The sequence below is a fragment of the Platalea leucorodia genome, assembly GCF_965183815.1.
Source record: "Platalea leucorodia genome assembly, chromosome: 5".
Classification (NCBI taxonomy): Eukaryota; Metazoa; Chordata; class Aves; order Pelecaniformes; family Threskiornithidae; genus Platalea; species Platalea leucorodia.
In genome coordinates this window covers 3,096,595-3,113,876 of record NC_138827.1, presented here as the reverse complement: position 1 = coordinate 3,113,876, position 17,282 = coordinate 3,096,595, and the positions used below count along the sequence as shown (strand labels likewise).

Below are 17,282 nucleotides of genomic sequence, written 5' to 3'. Positions count from 1 at the left end.
CTAACACACATACTTGTACTAATGTAACCCTAGTGAATCACTATAGCATACACTTGCGTTCCTGTCTGAAGGACTTGGAGAACTCCAAACAAGACTTTTGCAAGAGGTTCACCTAGGTCAGAAGAGCAAATCAAGCTAGAATAAAAAAGGCAAATCCCGAGAACTGAGAGTCCGAACATTTGCAGCAGCCTGGATACAATATACAGCATAGAGCAAGATGGTATTTTCACACAAGCTAGCTGCATTCAAAGAATAAAATCATGACACTTGAAGGCTGTAAACAAGAAACACTCTAGCCAGTAGGGCAGGTTTGCCTAGAAAACACAGGGGTAGCATCAACATTTTGTGCTGGACTGACCCAAGAACACAGATGGAAACAACCCGCTCACAAATGTTGTGTGTGTCCAAGAAAGCAGCACCACAAGCTTCTGCAAATTATCTCTTGCTGCGCTGCCCTCCGTTGATCCGAGGCTGGCAGGGAAGGATCCAGGCTACGATATGCTTGTCGCTTCTTCCAGAAGAAGTAGGGTGGGGGAGAACCAGCACCCCTTCCAGGCAAGCACCGGTGAAGGCTACTTCATAGACCTATACCCACTGCATAAACAAGTAGGTGTTAAAATAGAGATGCCCGGCACGTGCATGAGTTACAAATCGACAGCACAGACCTAGATACCTCTAATAGCCCCAGGTAACAAGGTGGGAGACCTGGGAGTGAGGGCAGATCACACAAAAGCAACACATTATTAGTTAAAACCATTGCCTGCTTTGTCTTCTCAGTGAAGTCACAAAAAGCATACGGGCTCCCAGATCACCCTCCTGCTCCCAACTTCACCTCTGCACCTCCCTGCCAGCACTCAGAACGTGCTTCCATCCTTTCAAGAAGAAAAGGGGTTAAACCTAGACTAGAATAGATCTGTTGCCCTGGGAAACCACTGAGGGGCCACTACCAACCGCAGTGCCTGGAGAGAAGGTTTCTGGAGGATGCATCTGCTGGGAAGTAGGAGAGTCAGAGCCCTGTCTGCCCAGAACAGCATCACTTGAGCAGGGGGCAAGGTATACGTGCCTCAATGGTGACAATCACAGCAAGGCTGTGTACACATCTTCCTGTTGCGACATGCCTGGTGCTGGAGGTTAAAAAAAATTGTCTGCTACATAGCAAGGAGTTCAGGTGAGAAAAGACTGCATAAGCAGCTATGCCAGCTGGTGGCTGGACCAAGGAATAAGCAAGGACTACTTTGGTGCATACTTTGAGAGGCAGAGACATCTCATGTTCCACCTTAAGGTGCAGGAACGGTGGGCTGTAACTTCAGGGGAGTAACAAGACCAAGTCACACATTTTGCATTCCTTCTTTCTTTGCGAGGGACATGGCAGAACAGGAGGTGGTTCAGGAGTGGTTCAGACGGTTCGAGAGCTCTTCTGTCTCCACCTGCACTTGAAGCTTACAGTGTACATTTAGTCAAGCCCTACGGACAGTGTTGATGTGAGGTGGCCACAGATGCATGCACGAATTTAGAAACCAGTGACTTTGCTAGGTGTGCCTTTCGGTCATGCACACAGGTTAATCACACGGCCTTCACAATCACGTGTATAGAGCAGAAGAGACTGACCACCTCTGAGAACAAATAGCTGGTCCAACGTTATGATGAAAAAGGCAAAGCAGAATGACCAAGGGAGCTGAGGCCACCTGGTCTGACATCACTTCTGGATAAAACAATGGAAATGCTGGAACTTTTTGGTTGTCTGTTTGAGAATTAAAATATAAAACTATAATTAACAGCAGCCATGACAATTTTATAGAAATAGGTCGAGTCGAACCCAATTTCATCCTTTGCAGAGATTAAAAAATTTGAGCAACAACTCAGTAGACATGCAGGATACATGTTATGTATTGCTTGACTTAGTATTGTGAGATATGCATTACAACAGTGTTAGAGCTGGTATTAAATGAAGTAAGAACTAGGTGACATCTCTATCAGCATTGACTTTCATGGGGGGAGATCATCATCAAATGAAGGCTTTCCTATTTGGGGGTTCTGCAGAGATCTATGCACAGCGTAACGCTATCCAGGGCTGCAGAGCCGGCAGTCCCAGCACCATCACCATCACCACCTCCACCGTGGGATGAGCAGCTCCAAGGATCAAGGTCGGCCCCGCTGTGCTGGAGAGCGAAGAGCAGGGATTTCCCTTCTCTCACTCACAGCAACTCACCTGTCTCCCCTCGGTCCCTATCATCCGCCTCTCTCTCAGGCCCTTATCCAAAATGCTCGGTGGTCTCACTACTGTCCCTGATACTGCTGCTGCTTCAGACACATTCCCAAACCACTATAGTTGCTGATTCCTTCAGCACTTTTGTTCCACGATGCCATCCGAAGCCCAAAGCCCATGCTGAAGCAGAGAGGCTGTCCCAGGATGCAACTCTTCCATGAAACACATTGCCTCATGAGTTGATCTTCCTCCTGCAACTGGAAGTGCTTTCAAGGTAGGAGTAAACAGCCAGTACCAGCCTATCAAGTACTTCAGCTCTGAAATAAAGCTTCCAATCCAGGGCCAAAAGAGAGACGCAAGACAGACACGAGGCAGTCTTTTTCTGTTAGTGGTTAACAGCAAAACTCACGCTACCCTCCTCTGAGGTTCAGAGTGTCTCATCCTGCTAGAAAATCAAGCACGAGGCATCGAAGACTCAAAACTTCAACACCAATATCCACAGGTTTATTGCTTTTCTCCAAAGATGCTGTAGATATTCAGAATTTGGCAAAGCTGAGAATTTTGTCTGGTCAGAGCCAGGCAGGAAGCCCAGAGTGGACATTTCCTCATATTCCTCCATAAAGCCTTACACTCCAAATTATGGATCAACACCCTTTTCACAGGTGAACAATGAATTTTCAATTAAACACAAGGAAAAACAAAAATCTTGTGAGGACTTTACCATCGGGACCTGCTTTACACCTAGACACTTGGCTCAGCATCATTTTATTTGGAGGAGGAGGTAGTAAATTAAACTTAACTAGTTCTGGAAAGAATGTGCAAGCCTGAACCACTGGTTGCAAACAAGCCAAGCTGGAGAGGGCACAAAGCGTGTTTACGTGCACAGAGGGAGAAAGGAAAAGCCTCTAGTCCAGAACAGTAGAAAAGCATAAGACAGAATGTGCCCCTGGGGACTGGCAATTAAAATCTCATTTTGGGTCTACATCGGTACAAAATTAAATAGAGTAATGTTGGCGGTGTTGTCGTCAGCACTAACACAGCCGCAGCAGCACAAAAGCCTGTGAGAGCTCATGAGGCAGAGAAAGAATCGATAGTACCAGGAATTAGACAGATGCAAACCTAGACACTGCCAAGGTGCACGGACACTACATTTCATATAGTCCAGAGCTGCAACTCTGCTTGCGGGGACAGGACGTGCAACCACAGAAAGCAGAATGACAGAACTGTACGTACTAAACCCCACCAACTTCTCCATTCACAGCAAGGCCTCTCCCAGTAAAAAAAACTACTTCCCATTTGGCTTCTGAGAGATGTTACACTGTTTATGTGGATGCCTGCAAGGAGAACAAAATACGCTTTCCACAGCAAGTGTGGGAGGAAAGCAAGACTTTTTCCTAGAGAAGTACTTCACCCTTTAGCTGAAAAAGCTAGACAGCATTCAGAGCAGCTTACCAATGGTTACTTTTTCAGAAGTTCTACCCTCTTTTCCTGTTCAATCAGTTTTGATAACACAGGTATTGCTCATTTAAAAAACAAAACAAAACAAAAAAACTAACCTTCAGTTTTCACATAAAAACAAATGGAGGGTTTTGTGTGGTTATGACTCAAATCACTGACGTTAGGCCATGCTCTCAGAGCCACCTTGGCTGAGAGCTGAAGCTGGCCCCCTGCCAGTACTCCAGCCCTGCGCCTGAAACGCAGAATTCAGAGCGACTCAAGGATCTTTGAGAAATGCTCTGCCTGGACATCTGCCCAGTGGCTCAGACCAAAACAAAGCGCTGTATGCTGGGCCCCTGCACTGCAGCCATCTCTTTGAAAGAAGGCAGCCGCAGGTCGAAGTGTTAGCCATTGCGTTTGATCCAACTAGTGCTGGTTTAGATCTCAGTGTAGAGCAGTGAAAGATCTCCATGACTATCCAGACCTCCTTCCCCTCCGCATGGGACACAAGCTGTCTAAACGAATGCATAACACTAGGACCAAACTTTATTTTGGCAGCAGGAAGTTTCACTCAAGACCAATCAGTCTTCCTGGCCTGTGACTTGCACCAGAATCAGCCACTTTCTGGCTTCGCCTTGCACAAGAAGCCAGAAAGAAATCTGTCTGTAGGGTTTATTGACCTGACTAATATCTTCCGTTCATGCTAATGATTTCACGGGTTTGTTTACCACCCTAGTCTGTCCTGTAGAGACAGATACATTGCTGGTCCTGTTTGGAAACAAAGATTGCTCAAGTCTAGGGACAAGGAGCATATAAACCACCTGAAAGTTCTGATCACAAGGGAACACAGAAACCTCTGGGCATATCTAGCAACAAGGATCTGGAATTCAGCTGTTTCTCCAAAACCTTATCAAATACGGTCTGGCTCTGGAGGACAGATCACTGGGTTGAATAAAACGAAAGGTTCAGGCAATAACGGTACCTCACAAGTCGGAGAGAATCTTTGCGGATATTCACCAAGCTTCTCAGTGTCTTCACTGGCTCATGTGGAGCTGGAGTTACATAGGGAAACTGGAACAGAAAGGCAAAGAATTCTCCTATTATTATACTACGAAAGGTAGCACCATGTTACCTGGCATACAATTTACCCAAACCAAGAAACATCTACCTTTAAGGGTACTCGGTACAACAGCCACAAGGAACAGCAATAGACAATTCCATTTACAGATAAATCAAGCATGCTTCAGGGTGAAAATCCTGCTCTGGCCCAGCAATAACTCATATTGGGAGTACGCACTTTAAGAAGGGGCATTTTCACAGGCTCTTTTTCTGCACCCTGAATTCTCAGTTTGGAAAGCCTTGCTCTCACAAGCTTTTATTTCCACTAAAGAAACCACCTCCAGCTTGAGCAGAAGAAATGCAGCTCTTTCGTGTGTGTTACAACACACAAACAGTGACTTGACTGCTAATCAGCATGCCGAAGCTCTGGATTACTGGGGGAAACTCTTTATTCTGAAACAATGGGGCAAATGTTCCGGAGAAGAAAAGAGACAAGGAGACGGGGCCTCATTCTATTCTACAGTCAAGAGACCTTCTCTCACAGATTGTCCTTTAAATAAAGGATAATGCTTCAGACTGTAATTCTCCTTACTGGTCACAGAATCTCCAGTGAGAAATGCAAAGGAAACTGCTTACTGTGGCGACCGCAAGCTGTACAGCTGCAGACCTGCCTGCAGGATCTCCCACCTGCTTGGCGAAGTCTGAAGCTGAAACATCCACTCGCACAACTGCCAAGTTCGATAGGTGCTCAGACTGGAGATACAGCCGTGCTCCAAGTCGGAGCAACGGCACAACACAAAGGTACAGAGCTACGGGACAGGCTTTTGGGCAGAAGGTTACTCTGAATGTATTCAGCAACAGTGCCACCATGCAGCCTCGTTAGAGCTAGGGGTCCTTCAAACACATCTACCAGGTGCCCTGCAGTGGTGTAGAGTGACGAGTGACACGGAGCAGAAGTACCAGCGACCGCCAATATACATGCTTCCTTAGAAACGAAGAGTCTGCTAAACAGGCAGCCAAATGCTGCTGCAGCTGAACTTCAGGCCAGCTCCAGGACACAACCCCTCAGTGTTGTCCTCTCAGGCCACAGAAATGTATTGCTGGGGCAACAGCCAGAGCCTGAGGGAAAACGTGCTGTTTCCCGACGGACACAAGGACGCCACGGAAGACCTCGTGCCACAGCCACAGGCAGCAGAGAATTCACGGGGCAGCAGCAACTACTTTCCTTGCACCCTGACTGCTCGGTGCCGCAGCTGGTAGCACGGCTCTACGCAGAGCAGTCAAGATCTCAGTTACTCCAGAGCGAGAACTTGGCCCACGTCCAGAAAGCAGTTTTGCTGCTCTGTGTTCAAGTGGTTTTTTTTCCTTGAAGATTAATCAGAGCTGCCAAAGGGCATTAACTTTACATAGGCAAACTATATACCACAACAGCCTCCCTCTCTTAAACCTATTTGGCAAACGTCCTACTGTGTTAATAGCATTCTCACCCACTCCCCTCTGAAGAAATGATGAAATTCAGTGCTGGGATGTCTGCAAGGAAACCCAGGCTGAGACACGCAGGCAATTTAACTCTGCAAGGCTAGTCCCTACAGCCATAGGCACAGCTGCGTCTTCCACTCTTCTTGGAGCGCTGTGCAGCTGCTAGTCACAGAGCAAAGGAGAAGCAGTCAGCTTTTAACCACTGTCCTGCATGGGCCCTGTATGCAGACATGGCGTAGGGTATGTGGTGAGCATCCCCATGCCTGCATAGCACCGTTATGTCCAGAACAACTTCCATCTGAAGTCCCTCCTTCCTAATTCTGTTGCTCATCTTCACTTTCTGCTTGAACAAGGGCTTTCCGGATTCTCCCTTGTGCTACCCTGTAAAGTCCTGCTAACTAACTGTGGTGCTGAGAAGACCAATGGCACAGCCTGAGGACAACTCGGAAAGCAGAATGTGCTTGTCACTGGTCCAGTTCAAACATCGAGTCATCTTGCCTCAGTTTCCCCCATCTGTAAAACAGGGGTGATACTGAACTGCCTCCAAGCACTACAAGCATGAATTAACTAATAGCCACAGCTTTTCTGGAGATGAGAACCATCACATCAATTTTTCATTTTCATGTTTTGAAGCTGCAGAAAAAACTAGGAAAATAGCTGGGAAAGCAAGCAGCTCTTTTCTCTTTCCTCTCCAGCACTCTGAAAACATCTCCAAATGGCTCCTACTCTGTTACCTTTTGGTTCTGTTTAAGCAGTTCCAAGATGCAAGAGAAATCCAAAACGTAACACTTGCATAAAATTCCTGTCTGTCCCTCACAACAGTGCTATTCCCTGTTCACAACAAAAGAACAAGCCAATGGCTCGAGCAGGTAGCTTTTCACTGCCTCATAAGACACCTGTGAGCCCAGAAATGCCTCCACGTTCCAACTGGGAAAACTAAAGAGACTTTCTGAGCAGCCCGCCCAGGTTGCAAAGCGAACAAAAATCACCAAATATCAGGATCTGGCTTAACACTGCCCTACGCCCAGTCAGGCCACTCGTTTACACAGAGAACAGCACGTGTTGAACGCTGGCTGGCATCCATCCAACCTGCCCAGGAGCCCTGCGAAGTTCAGACTCTGAGAGTGGATCTGCTTCCCTGCCTTCTCCTCTCTGCAACATGTTTTACACTTGCTCAGGCAGGCAATCAGAATTAGTCCCAAAATCTGTGCTCCTGAGTCCCTGTCCTTCTTCTCCCATTACTTCTTTCTTCTGCCCTAAGTGAAAATAAGCCTAGAAGCTGAATACTGCTTCTTAGAAAAACTCTGCTTGCATCTGAACAGCTATGGCAGCCAGCAAGCTGGGACTTGGGGTGAGGGAATGCTCCTGCACCTCAGACTGGAATGACGCTCCCCAAGTAGCGAGGGTCTCTTAGGTCTGTGCTATCCTCCTCTACACAAGATTTTCCAAAACAGGCAGAAAACAAAAGGGTAAAATAGACAGCAGATAGGAACTTGCCTGAACAGGTCTATTCCCAAGGAAGTTTAGATCCATGTTCTCGCCAAAAAGGTAGCCCTCGGGGTGAGGGGTGTCAAACTTCTCGCCTCCCATAAAGAAGTGACTTGCAAAGTAGTTTCCTAGAAAAAAAAACCACAAGGGAATAAAAAAAAGAAACTCTTAATGAGTGCTTCCCAGAGAACAGCTGGTCTGTGCAGTTTTTAATTCACAAGTATAAAAGAGCACAAGACATAGAAAATACTTGCTAGTTCACTCCTTCCCTGTACTACTGACAGCCACTGCCAACAACAGAAGCAGGGGGGGATTAAAAAAAAAAAAAAAACCAACAACAAAACCAACTAGAATAAATCATTACAGTGGAGATAATGCCATTTTAACTTGTTTTCCAGTGAAGGGACAGAGAACAGTAAGAGTCAGCTCTTTCCAATATTGCCCAATTCTGATGAATTCCTCCTCTTTTCTCCACCTTCCAGTGTGAAGTCCAGTCCCACAAACACCATCGACCTGCTCAGAGAAGGATGAGGCTTCCTCCCACTGCAAATCCCATCCCCAAAACCTTTACTGTGAGTGCTAGAGACTATACACCTTGACGCTGAATTTAATTAACAACACTGACAGTTCTAAATGCAGAAACACTGATGTCTGGAAGAGAAAAACCCTGCGACTGACTGAACGAACTTGAGCTCTGAAAGCTTCACCACAGATTTGTTTCATTCATCTTTATGGTGATGCTCTACAGCGCAAATTTCAGGAGACGAAGCGTGTGCGAGGTCACTGGGATTCTGGAGCACTGGATTAACTGCAAAGTCAACCGAATCAATTCCGATGTATGAGAGCACCACAAATGTAGCTTCCGCCTAGAAAGACTTCAGGAAAACGCTCTCAAGTATAAACTTCATGGAGTTACGATTTCAAAGAAATAAGTACCAGGAGAGAGCTAAAATAAAAGGCTCCACCCAAGCCATTTCCCTTGAAGTTTCAGAGTGGGGGTTTTTCATGCGGGTGATGAAAGGACTGAGCCAAACGTACATTCGCTTCCCTAGGTGCAATGCATAGACAGCATAAAATTTGTTTTAAAACGAGTCATTACAGAAGCAGTAACTAATCATCTGCACGGTTATGGAGGCATTAAGGAAGGATTTGCAGTCCCTCTAGCTAGGAGCAAGTGTGATTTACTCTGAAATGGAAGGCTTTTCATGAATGGCTCTGTTTTTTCCATTAAGGCTTTTTCCCTTTATGCTTCAAGAAAGGCTCTTCTTACTCTGCACAGATGGTAGTGCTTTAATGACGATGGTAGTGCTCAGCTATTGCTGAGCTCAGCTTACAAGCATCCAGATGTTTATATTACAGAAACACATCCTTCTTTCCAGATACAACAATCAGCTTCAGCACGGGTCCAGAATCTACCTAGAATCTGTCCTACAGAATCAGCATAACAAAATGTAGGTGCTCCAAATGACAGGCAACCTTTTCCCACCCATCCCAGAAGCAACAAATTAAAAAGCTAATCTGCATATAATCTCCAAGCACGGCTAGCTTGATATAGCCTCTCCACCCGAGATACACTGCGGTGGTTTATGCTTATACTGAGCTTCAGAAAAGCATGATGAACACTGGGGTTTAGGAATAGATTTCACATTTTACGTGGGTCAAGTAGGATTGTGTTTTGGAGCATTTTATCCGATTAACTCTGAAGACAACCCTTGTGCAGGATGTCTCGGTACCGCAGCAGCTGATGAGCTGGGATCAGAACCAGACAGCTCCCTCGTATCCCATGAACGAGGCATCCTGGGGCTTGACTCACCTCAGTAAACATGTATTCCACAAACTCAGAGCAGAGCTTTTTTGTGGAAGAAGTTCTGCATCCCACGCGCAGAGGACGCAGAGCCCCAGCAGGCGAGGACCGCTCGCCTCCACTGAAACCCCGCGCCTGCGGGGAGCCAGCTGTCCAGGAGAGCATCCCCAGGCAGCCGCTCCAGCACCTTCGGACGAAAAGGTCTCTCTCGGACAACTGGAACAACACTGAGACACCTAACTAGCATGTTCAAGGCACCTGCCACACTGTCTTTGCTCCACTAAGAACTACTTTTGGGATCTCTAACAAATTGTTAGGATTTCTCACAAATACACGCTACCCCCTGCAATGCAGCAGCACTTATCTGACTGGAAACCACAGCTTCAATTCCACGTTCAGACCGAAGGCTGCCTTCATCTTCCTGCTAAGTCACCTCCTGCAACGTGAAGGAGGTTTTTTTTTTCCCCCAGAGGCACTTCCTTCAGGAGCAAACAAGAAACGTAGTCAGTGCCAGTCACAAAGAGCACGAGGAAAATCACTTTGAGGAGCTCAGAGGGGGATGCACTGGTGAGCAGAACACCCCTGGGCTCTGCCACTGCTGCTACGGATACAAAAGCCACCACGTATAAAAGGTCTCAACAGCAAAACTAGCAAACAAGGATGGCAGCAAACTGTCTTCACAAATTTATAACACGTTTTTTAGCAGCTAAAAAAAAGATATTCTATTGGAAGCTTTCAGAAACCAGTTCCTACAACAACACATTAAGTTCAGAGCTCTCGAGGTAAGACCAAAGTTATGTGTTATTCCTCTCAACCACTGTCACAAGCCACTCAGAGTTTGCCCAAGTTGGAGGCAAAACGCTTTAAGAAAGCACTTCTGTAAATATCACACCAAGGACTAAAAGGACAAAGAAACTTCAAGAAGGAAAAAGTGAGGTATCCTCTTTTCCGGTCACCGTGACGTCCATACATCTAGCACAAGACTGACAGGATTTTTTGTGTCTCTAAAAGGCTTATGTATATTTTCTATGCATTAAAATCCTGCTGCAGCTCCACCTCTAGGTTCTATTTCCACCTCTGTTACAAAGACAGCTTTAGGATTTTAGCCAGACTACCATGCCTCTTGAACCCTGTTCCCAGATGTCCCCCCAGCCTATAAAACAACCTTGACCTACCTTACGCAGGTGTTGCAAGGCCAGCTTTACCCAGAGCTCTGCAGCTACGGACACAAGGGGGATGGTAAGCACCATCTTCTTTGGCAGGAGAAAAAGAAAAGCAAAAAAAAATCTTTGCATTAACCCTCCGCAGAACTGCTATAAACAGAAATCCTCCAGGAAAATGCAGCGACACACTTACGAGGAAAGTATCATACACAAATAAACAAGGATGGAATAGGAGAAAAATGCCAGAGCGAAGAAAAAACTGTGGCTTTATTTCCACAGAGTAAATCAGCACAAAACATAGGAGAGCATTAGATAAAAGAGAACACGAACGGGTGATACTGCTAAGGTAGATGAAGGACAAGCAGTGGTTGTCAGAGAAATTGTTGTGGTGGAAAACTTTACCGTGGCTGGAAAAACACCACTGGGACACCCAGAATGGCCAAGCTTGACTCGTGAGTTTGTCCCACGCAAAACCAAACCGGAACCCAAGGCTTCTCCAAGGCATCAAATGACACCAAACTACTTAACATTTAGCCCGACATGGTGGTGGAGTGTTATTATCATAAATGCACCAGCATTAAGCACCAGACTGCTCCAGTCGTAATTACTTCTCCCTAACCCAGCGTCCTAATCCCGTGACCACGCAAACCCAAGACGTGGATGTGATGCGCGAGTGACGCGCTGGCAGGGGACACAACACCCTTCAACGGCCAGGAGCACAGAGTCGACAACACCACTGCAGCCCCAGCAAAACAAGGGCTGTATCGTACAATGTTCATTAACAGAAAGCAATTAGATGGCCATTTAGGTTTCTCACCATTATTAGAATTAGCAGTGAAGTGACAGAAATTGAGTCCTTTTTAATTACTCAGCCAGACACTCACCACCACGGCATGCCGAGGGACGCACTGACAGCACAGTCCTAGACACAGCCTGAGGCTGAACCAGCACTGCGGCTGGATGAGGCCTTCTCGCCTTCCTCATTGCCCATCCCTGTTGGGCCACCAAAAGCGATCACATAGCAAGCGGGAACATGGCTCTGAGTTGGGTTAAATATAATCCAGCAACAAACAAGTAGCAAAAGCAACTGCTTTTGACCCATGAGCACCCACCAGTCTGGTGTTTGTGAGTAGCTGGAGAGAAGGCAAGAAGGGAAAGCTCCAGTCAACGGCAGGTGGTGGTGGCCGTCACCAGCAGGGTTGGGCTGAAACCCCGACAGAACTACAGCAGGAGTAACAGAGACAACCGCTCCGCTGTGCTTTGCGGAGCAGGTGAGGAATGACGGCTATGTGTGAAATACAGGAACGTATTTCCATCTTGACACTGTCACTGCACACATGGCTTATGAGCTGAGAACAAGGTGATGGACTGGGTACAACTCTGGATACTCTTCTCCTATTTAAAATTGCTCTTTGATTAAAGCATCATTCCCAAACAACAAAGCAGTTCAGCTTCAGAGAGGAGTAATCTGCCTCCTTTTTTTTCCTCCCGAAAACGTCCAGGGAATTCTCTTTCAAGAGCCTACTCCAGAGGAGAAAAGCCATCTCAAGGGCACGTGCTCCCTGCCCTGCTCCACACTGCAGATGAGCTCACTGGAACAAGAGATGAGCTGACGAAGGAGCTGCGGAAAACACTGGTGCATTGCTCACCGGTTGCTAAAGCAATAGGGGCATCATGAGCCTGCATGCAAGAACACGGATCATTTTACTGCTTCAAGCACAGAAGCACAGCAAAGATCATGACTGTTTCCTGCCATTACCCATTTTTAGCCCATTTCATGGCAGCACTAATTCGTCTGTACAAACTGGGCCCTTCTCCAACCCCCTTCCAACAGGGCAGGCATCTGCAGTGCCAGCACAGTCTCCATAAAGCAAGCAAAAAGGTTAAAAGGTACCCGTGAAGAGGGATTAGAGAAGGCAATCGGGTGCCACAGCATTTCAGCAGCCTCAGCCCCCCAGATGCAGGAGGAGAAATGCAGATGATCCACACCCAGAGGCTGCGAGGAATAAGCAGGGCGTTTTCAGAGGATTTCTAACTACAAAACTGCATACCAATTGCAACAAAGCTGTTAAAAGATCTGTGGATGCCTCACGATAGCCTCTGGCTCATAAGGACCAAGGTGGATTCCACAACAACCTGCTCAATCCTCCACAGAGCACGTGACTGACCCAGGAATAACCACATCAAAAGTTGATAAATGAGGACTGAATATTCACCGCTGCATTTGCAACCAGCTGTGACTCAACAAGGTGCCACCACTTGGTAGGACCTGGTAAAGTAACCATGTTCCTATTCACAGGCAGGCTGACATGCTGCTTAAAATACAGTCAGAATACCTGTATTTTGTGTTTATTTCCTGGCACAACGTGTCCTTCTCATGAGGTGGTGTATTTGCTCCAGAACGCAAACCCGCATCCTTCAAACCGATGCCGACCGCGGACGACAGCTGACCAGAGCCACAGCAGCTTGCCCAGATGCTCACAGTAAGTCAAGATCTGCCTAAACCAGAAACTCAGAGGGAAAGAATGTAAAAGGTGATGGACAGCCCTCGGTGCTCCAGCGGATGGGTGGCCTCAGGTAACGCTCTCTCACCACATCATCCAGCCTTTCAGGGGTAATCTCTGAGCAGCCAGGAGAGAGCGGGCGTGCCAGGCTAACACTCCAGTGCACGCATTCAAAGATCTAACGCAGCCGAAGGAAAACCGGCTTCTTCCAGTCAGGCAGCCAGTAGCAGTACAGGGCTCACAGCAACAGTGTCGAGTTAGAAATAATTAGCAACCATTTAGCCTACGAACCTTTTGTACTACTTCCAGCTTGCTTCCTGAAATCAAATAAAACCATATACGCTCGCTTCCAGTTGTCTTCACTGTCAGGTTTTGTACCAGTCATAGCCAATCTTCCCAGCCCCGAGACAAACACGCTTAGGACTGCAGGACCAGAAGGGACAGTGTCCTGAACACACTCCACCTGAAGAAGGCAGGGTTCCCATCCCAACAGCCCTTACTGTTCTGGTGTTTAGTAACCTCCACCCTAGAAGTGTTCGTGACCTCTTCTTCTGCCTAGAATGATCTTGAGCTCGAACAGCTCTTCTCCCTTCCTGAAGTTGAGAGGATCCTTGTTAGATAAACCTGAAGAAGGCAAAGAGGAAGGTCTAGCCTAAAGCCAGTATGCTTTCAGAAAGAGCACAAGCAAGTGCAACAGAAAATGAATTAACAAGCATCTAATTGTATCCAAAGCCTTTAAAGGAAATACCTCTTTGGCAGCATCTAGGTCAACAGCCCCCTTCCAGGGTGCATGTGAGCATACAAACCCAACCTCACCTGTGGGACAGGGTTACCTTGGCAAGCACATTGGCTAAAACCCAACACACCGTTAAATCCCCGTCCGGGTAATTACAACAGTACAGAAACAACAGGAGGATGATTTGAAAGAAGCGGTTTAATGTTCATTGCATATGGTGGTTATAATTAATCCGGTCCATATCAAAAATCCCGTCTAAGTGTCAAGAGAAATCAGGTGCAGCCTCTAGGCTGTAAGAAAATTGCTGGCAGGGCCCATGGTGCCACAGCTACAGCTCAGCAGGCAGCTCACGTCCACCCAGTCTCCCACACTGGGAAAGCCCCCCAGCCACCCAGGGGACACGCTGAGTCCTGCTGTACCCTAGCAGTGACATTTGCCTGTCCTAGCAGCCCAAGAAACTAGTTCCCACCCTCCTAAAAAAGCAGGTTAGATTTTCTAAGAAAGCCAACACGGCTGAAGAACTTTTCTGGGCAGGTTTCCACCTTCCATTTCCTCCACACCACCATTCTTGCTGAAGGCCAACCCGCAACAAAACAAGGTGTAATGACAGCAGGACTTTATTTGAGAAGATCTTGCACCCCCTCCAAACAAAACAGGGGGGCCTAGCTCCCTCCAGCACACAGCCCTGAGGGTGTCACAGCCAGCAAGTCATCAGACACGCACAGAACTCGAGCCGCTGAATGAAAAGGCTACTCTGCACCTGTACCCGAGAGCGAGGGAACACAGACTGCTGCTCTGCCAATTCTTTAGCCTGCCTGGAAAAGCCCTAGCAGAACAGAAACTTAGAAAGACTTGTAAGCGAATGGATACTGTAGGAGAAGAGAGCATCTGAATTTCCCTGATGACTTGTTTTATGAGAAGAATAAATAAAACTCTTTAAACAAGTTAAACCAGGCCAATCTCAAAAGCCAGTCTAAGACAAGGTGAGTCACAAGCTCATCCCAACTTCACCAAAGTGGCACTGCTGACAACTCTCTGAAGTTTTCAGAGCATCTCGCTTTGGAAAACAAACACCCATATGGGCCATGTCAGTCCCACGGCTCCTAGGTGAGAACCACTGCCATTTTAAGGAGTTAAAGAAGGTTGTCATGTGGGGATTTTTCCATCCTATACTCCACCAGGTCCGATTTTCCCCACCGAGCTCCGCCGTCGCTTCCTCTTAACCAGCGGGAGATGCCCCACTTGCCGCGGACCGACGACTTGCTGCACTCGCGTTGCCAGAGCGGAGAAGCGAAGCCTTGCTCACCCACCACGACCCGCCAGGACCAAAGGGCAGCGGTGGAGCCGGGTGGCCACAGACACGGACAGAGGGACGGGCAGACGACTTAAGCGTTAAGATTCAGGGCACGGGGCCCTCCTGCATCCTGACACTTCAGCCAAACAGGGCACCGAGACGGCCTCGCACCATGGGTTTGGCCCAAGAAGACGCCTCCATGGGCTCTCCCCAGCCGGGAGGCCCCGAAGCCGGGCGGGCAGGGCCCCGAGCAGAGCCGGAGCCAGCCCCGGGCCCCGCTCGGCCCCGGCCGGTGACGGGCACCCCCGCAGCCCCTTCCCCTGGGGACCCCGCGGCTCGGCCGCCCCGGGACGGGCCCCCCCCTACGCCTGTCCCCCTCGGGGCGGCCTGGGGGGCACCGGGCCCGGGGCAGGCCCGTCCCCCTCCCCCGTCCTCGGCGCTGAGGGGAGCGGCCCCGCGGCCCTCACCGGACTTGGGCGGGTAGCGGTAGGCCGAGTTAGCCTGGATGTCGATGTCCTCCACGCCCGCGATGCGCCGGCTGAGCAGGGAGCCCATGGCGGCGGGGGGACGCGGAGCAGCGCGGCGGCGGCGGCGGCGAGCGGCCCGCACCCGCACCCACGGCGGCGGCGGCGCGGGGCACGCCGGGAGAGCGAGTCCGCCCCCCCGAGACTACAACTCCCGTCAGGCACCGCGGCGGCGCCTACCAAGTGCGGCGGGGGCGGGGGGGGGCGCCGGCCGGCAGAGGGCGCTGCCAGGCGGGGCCCGGGGGGGGCCGGGGATGCACCCTGGATGGGGAAACCCTTGGGAGCCCTCACAGGCGTGCCCGGGGAGGATGCCCGGGGACACAGGGATGCACAGGGAAGACGCCCAAGGACACAGGGATGCCCAGGAATGCACAGGGGGGATGCCCAGGGATGCACAGGGGGGATGCCCAGGGACATAGCCTGCACAGGGACGCCCAGGGAGGATGCCCGGGAACACAAGGATGCCCAGGGAGGATGCCCAGGGACACAGAAATACCCAGGGGGGGATGCCCAGGGACACAGGGACACCCCAGGATGCCCAGGGACACAGAAATACCCAGGAAGGATGCTCAGGGACACAAGGATGCACAGGGAGGATGCCCAGGGACACACAGATGCCCTGGGATGCCCAGGAATGCACAGGGAGGATGCTCAGGGACATAGCCTGCAACAGGGATGCCCGGGGAAGGATGACCAGAGACACAGGGATGCACACAGAGGATGCCCAGGGACATAGGGATGCACAGGGGTGCACAGGGAGGATGCACAGGGATACAGAGATGCCCAGGGAGGATGCACAGGGACATAGGGATGCACAGGGATGCACAGGGATGCCAAGGGAGGATGCCGAGGGACGCAAGGCTGCACAGGGAGGATGCACAGAGACACAGGGATGCCCAGGGAGGATACCCAGGGATACAGGGATGCCCAAGGAGGATGCCCAGGGACACAGGGATGCACCTTGCAAAAAGTGCAAAGGCAAAGCCGGAAGAAGGAATTACGCCGAGGGTGCCCGGCCGGACAGCTCAGCCCCAGCAGGCTGGTTTTTCTCAGCCCAGGGCATGATTCACTTGCTGGTCGTTGTTTTGCAGAAGAGCTTTGTGCAGCAGCACCGCAATCATCCCCACCAGCCTCCCTTCCCGCTGGCTGGTGGGGACCAGGACGCGGCACCGGCACGGATGGGGGTGTGTGGGGAGCCCGCAGACCGCGTGGGCCGGCCGGGGCAGCCACGCACCTCCCGGGAAGTTTGGCACGGGGATTCGTTATCTGGGCCAGTTCTCAGAGGTGGTACCCGCTCCCAGCTGAGGCTCGCTGCCAGCAGGAGAGGAAGACGATGGGCCTCCTCAGCTGCGGGACCATGCACCGTTCACATGGGGAAACCTCTCCTGGCTTTCTCCTCTCACAGATAATCCACGCAGGAAAGCGAATGGAGGTGCCTGAGGTTCAGACACAAGAGCAGGGAACAACTGAAGGCTGTCTTGCATGCGTGATACAACAGCCAGGAGGATGATGTGGAGGAAGAGGCACGAAAGAGCCCCCACCAACGTCCCAACGCTGAGCCCTGTCCCCTCTGGCACCGAGGTCTTGC

The 17,282-nt window shown here is 49.7% G+C and overlaps 1 protein-coding gene across 4 annotated transcripts in view; it reads right to left on the bottom strand.

Annotated features, from left to right (window-relative positions):
- MGRN1 (mahogunin ring finger 1) overlaps nt 1–15,783 on the bottom strand; it is a 55,538-nt gene extending 39,755 nt beyond the window's left edge. For 3 of the 4 annotated variants that reach the window (XM_082314120.1, XM_082314117.1, XM_082314118.1), the window contains exons 1-3: nt 15,638–15,783; nt 7,679–7,797; nt 4,626–4,714 (exon numbers count right to left, since the gene is read on the bottom strand). In XM_082314120.1, the coding sequence (XP_082170246.1) occupies nt 4,626–4,714; nt 7,679–7,797; nt 15,638–15,725 (296 nt within the window). In that variant the 5' untranslated portion in view covers nt 15,726–15,783. Of the gene's footprint in view, nt 1–4,625; nt 4,715–7,678; nt 7,798–10,648; nt 10,724–15,637 lie in introns of those variants that run through there. The other variant, XM_082314119.1, reaches the window with a different exon arrangement.
- Between the last annotated feature and the right edge of the window lie 1,499 nt (nt 15,784–17,282).